The sequence below is a fragment of the Gavialis gangeticus genome, unplaced genomic scaffold, assembly GCF_001723915.1.
Source record: "Gavialis gangeticus isolate Ggan-Ray unplaced genomic scaffold, GavGan_comp1, whole genome shotgun sequence".
Classification (NCBI taxonomy): Eukaryota; Metazoa; Chordata; order Crocodylia; family Gavialidae; genus Gavialis; species Gavialis gangeticus.
Window position 1 is genome coordinate 129,967,532 of NW_017729025.1, and position 4,166 is coordinate 129,971,697.

Here is a 4,166-nt window from a genome sequence, read left to right on the forward strand (position 1 = left end):
AAAAAAGGGGGGAAGGGGGGGGGGGGGGGGGGGGGGAGAAGAAGAGTCAGCAACACCGTAAGACCCCGATATGAAAAAAGTGCCTTCAGACAATTTGAGTGACTGATTGACATGGAATGATAAAACAAAAAAAAAAAAAGTGATGAGTTTATGTACAGAAGGAAAACAAATTAAAAAAAGATTAACCCATAGCATAGCCAGCCATGGTCTTCAAGCTAACATGCATCAGATTTTAGAAGTAGTCAAATTTACATAGTGGAGACTGAAAATAAATTCTTCAAGTTATGCAATTAATCCACAATTATTTATTCAATGTAAACAGTATTCAACATTATGGAACAGAGAATCAATTCAGTGGTGTTATAGCTTCCTCAGTTTAAAATGAATTAGCCCCAAAGTAGCTATCTACAAATGACAGAGTTACAAGGGTCAAACAAAGTAGAAATATGTGAACATAACCGACATTTCTTCAATCTTGGTAAGTATGTCTCTTGGCAAAGAACAGAGAGGGGTGGGTAATTAGATCCTAAGCACCCTCTGCAAAAGGCTACATTTTGCCAACTATATTTTTCAGGTTCAAAGAGGATGCCCAGAGGCAGCTATAACAAATATATACGGAATAGCACATTTTGAAAGTGTAACATCCTGAATCAAAGAAGCCACAATTAAATTTTCTGCCACAGGTCTCTCACACTTCAGTGTGGTCCTAGACCAGAGATTTGTATAACTGAAGAATTATATACATAAGTGGCTTAAAAAGGAACTATGGTTTAACTACTTACTACATAATATTTAGCTTCAACAAGGAAGCTATCATCATTCCGAAATTAGATATACACCTGCACGAAAGAAGGTGCTCGCTTTTAAAGTTAGTATTTCCACAAGAATAGCAAAATAACCTCTTTACACACTTAATTCAAATAGGACAACAAATCAAAATACCAAGGTCAGCGTATTATATAAATTTTTGTACTATTAGTTCATAATTTATCTTTCCAAGTTGATTCAAGAATACATATGCTGATTTAAGTACAGTACAAATGGATCATTAATGAGTGTACACCACACTGGTATGTCAATAAAAAAAGGAATGCTAAAAAAGGCTTCAAATTCTATGCAACAGAATTAAAGGGCAAGTCCAAATTGTTACATTAAAATAGAATTCAGCTCTCTTGCAAGTAAGTTACTACTTTTATAAATGCATTTCCCCTACAACAAAAACATGCCAAAAATAGACTTCTTCAAATTTAGCCAAGAGTTCACTCCTAAATATTCAAGTTAATAAACGTGTCATTTGTTAATCAACGTACGAAAGTTTTGAAGCAGGATTCCTCTTCCTGTATTTCCCCAGTTAAAAAGGGGCATATGCAAGTGTCAAGCTTCTAGAATTGCATTCAAAAATAAAATTTTCACTCATTGAAGTATTGATGATGCCATATTTTGGCAAAACAAAAACATTTCATCTTTCTGGAAACAGTACAATTTGCCCAGACAGTTAAGTTACAAATGCTATAAACAGTAGCAAAGGATACAAAGTATCCTCTGGAACAGCCTAATACCTTACATCAGGGGTGTAATTATTACATCAGATATTGATGTTCCATCATTTAGGGTGAAGAGTAAATCAACCACTGGCATCTTTTTTTATTCTTTTTAAATGTTGTTTAAAAAAAGAATTGCAACAAAATCTGTTCCGCTTTCAAACATGCGAATGCCTCTCAAATTTTAATGAGAGTATTTGTGGGAAAAAAAGAGTCAATTTGCATTCTTAAGACTAGATTGGACAGCCTTCTAACTATAATAGTAATTTCCTTTTTTTTTTTTTTTTTTTTTTTTTTAGTAATTCCCATCACATGCTTGGATTAACTTGGAGATGGAAGAAATAGTTGCCAAAAGCAAAAACAGAACAGCCAGAGAAAGGAGCCTCCAATAACAACTGACAAAAGATCCACTCTCTCTTGTATTGGTTTTTGCCCAGTTGTAAGCCTGTTACTCTTTTGATTTAGATGTCTTGAGCAAATAAATGTTGTTAAGGCAAACTTTAAATCCAGGTCCTCACAGAACTGCACAGTTACATTGGTCAGTGGTCCAAACCCTCTCTCAGGTCAGAGTTTTTTGGGGGTTTTTTTTTGGGGGGGGGGCAGGGAAGGGGTTAGTGCTAATATTAAAATTTATTTAATGCCAGTTTTGATCTGGCATTCATTCAAGCATTTTATTTCTCAATTTTCATGGAAATTGACAATTAAAAACATTACATATACTGCACTGTATATATTTTTCACACTCCAGCTTTAAGATGATTTGATGCCTTTACAAAAGATGAGATGATTAAGTACGTTTGACAGACTTTGTGCAGTTAGATCACCATATGCATAGATGTCCTAATGCTAGAATTCTCAACTTCAATATCTCATAGTACTGGATGCTCTAAAGTAGGAGAGGAACTTGTAGCACAGACTAACCACGAAGTACCAGATGTTTCTTGCCATCTGTGATCTTGCAATAAAGATACGCCAGATCAGGATCACAAGAACCGTGTTGAAACCATAGCGTATATTTCTTAACCTGGGAAAAATTAAAAGAAAAGGAATTTTAAAAGTGCTGCAACAACAAGATTTGCAGAGAGGGGATGCAGAGAAAGGTTGCAAACACAACCTCTAAGATGTATAGCAGCTAAGCTGCTTCACTTTTGTTTACCTCAGTTTGTACCTCTTGGCTGCACCCAGATGAGCATAGGTGTGCGGTATGTGGCACTGCAAACCTGTCTGTGGTGCCATACACTGCACATTCCCTATGCTGCTACCTTGCAGTGGGCAGGGTAACCCCAGGAGGTCCCAGGGTAAAAAAATCCACACAAAAAGCAAACCAAAAAAACACAAGGTGACACACATGGCACCAGTGCACACTGGCCAGCTGGAGCCACACTTCGGCTGCCGGCCAAGCTCCCAGCTGCAGGACTGCCATGGCTGCAGCTCCCCAAGACTTCCAGGACCCCAAGAAACAAGACATCTGTGCTCATCTGGACATGCCCCTTGTGACAGTATCAGATCCAATGGACTTGGAAGAAAGCTAGATCCAGAGGTGATTATTACCATAAAAAGGCTTTGCTCTTCATTCCTAACCAAGCCAACCATAAAAGTATGGTCGGCAAATTTTATACTCTGAACAGAAATACAATTTACCATAAACAAGGAATTGCTTGATGCATATTCAAGCAATATAGTTATACCCTGTATTTTTAAAATGACAGCTCTATAGGCAACCATATCAAAAACAAAAACAAAGGGATAACCAAAACATTCTTACACTTAGTATAAAGCATACTAGCCTTAAGTTTATAGCTAGCCAAAAAAAAGAAAAAGTCTTCTGAATAGGAAAAGCAAACAAAAGCAACCAAACAGTAAAAGCTAGGTGTGCACTGATAAAGATTTTTTGGGCTGATAACAACGGTCAATTATTAACCAGCCATATTAGCTAATACTGATCCAACTGCAGATATGCAGCCCAGCAGCCTGGACAGCACCATCTGGCTGGAAAGTCAGGGGGTGGTGGTGTGGAGGGGGGTAGATTCAGGCCCCCACAGTGAGGAAGGGGAGTGGGGCAAGGGCACAGCCATGGTGAGGCAGGGCATAGGAATGAGCTATGGCTCATGTGGGGAGTGAGGGGAGGGCACTCCTGCCACTGTGTGCACTCCAGGGGAGGCAAGGGGGGGGCGTGTGCCCCCTTTACCCCCACATCTGTGCATGAGGCAAGGGCAGGCTGCTGCTACATGCACCAAGCTGGAGCCATGTTCAGGGTGAGCATGGTGGGAGGCAGTGGCACTGGAAGTGGGGAGTTATGGGGGGGCCACAGCCACCCCAGAATTAGTCGTAGTCCCCCTTTCTGTGCCAACGCCTACCCCAAGCATAGCCTAGGCCCAGCCCCCTCCATCAGCAAAAGCCTGGCACAGCCTCTGGCCCCAAGTGCATAGCAGCAGCCTGCCCTCAGATGGAGGCATGTGCCCCACCCCCATGCCTCCCCTCGGGGTGCACACAGCAGCAGGAACTGCCTCCCCGCACATCCCAGATGAGCTGCAGCTGTCCTGCACCTCACCCCAGCTGTGCAGCACCTGCCCCAGCCCCCACCCTCACTGCAGGGGCCTCGAGCTACTCCCATCCATGGCCCAC

The 4,166-nt window shown here is 41.2% G+C and overlaps 1 protein-coding gene across 4 annotated transcripts in view; it reads right to left on the minus strand.

Moving 5' to 3' along the window:
* Window positions 1–285: 285 nt before the first annotated feature.
* Window positions 286–4,166, minus strand: part of FAR1 (fatty acyl-CoA reductase 1) — a 77,634-nt gene continuing 73,753 nt past the window's right edge. For all 4 annotated transcript variants that reach the window (XM_019519554.1, XM_019519552.1, XM_019519553.1 and 1 more), the window contains exon 12: window positions 286–2,565. In XM_019519554.1, the coding sequence (XP_019375099.1) occupies window positions 2,403–2,565 (163 nt within the window). In that variant the 3' untranslated portion in view covers window positions 286–2,402. The remainder of the gene's footprint in view (window positions 2,566–4,166) is intronic.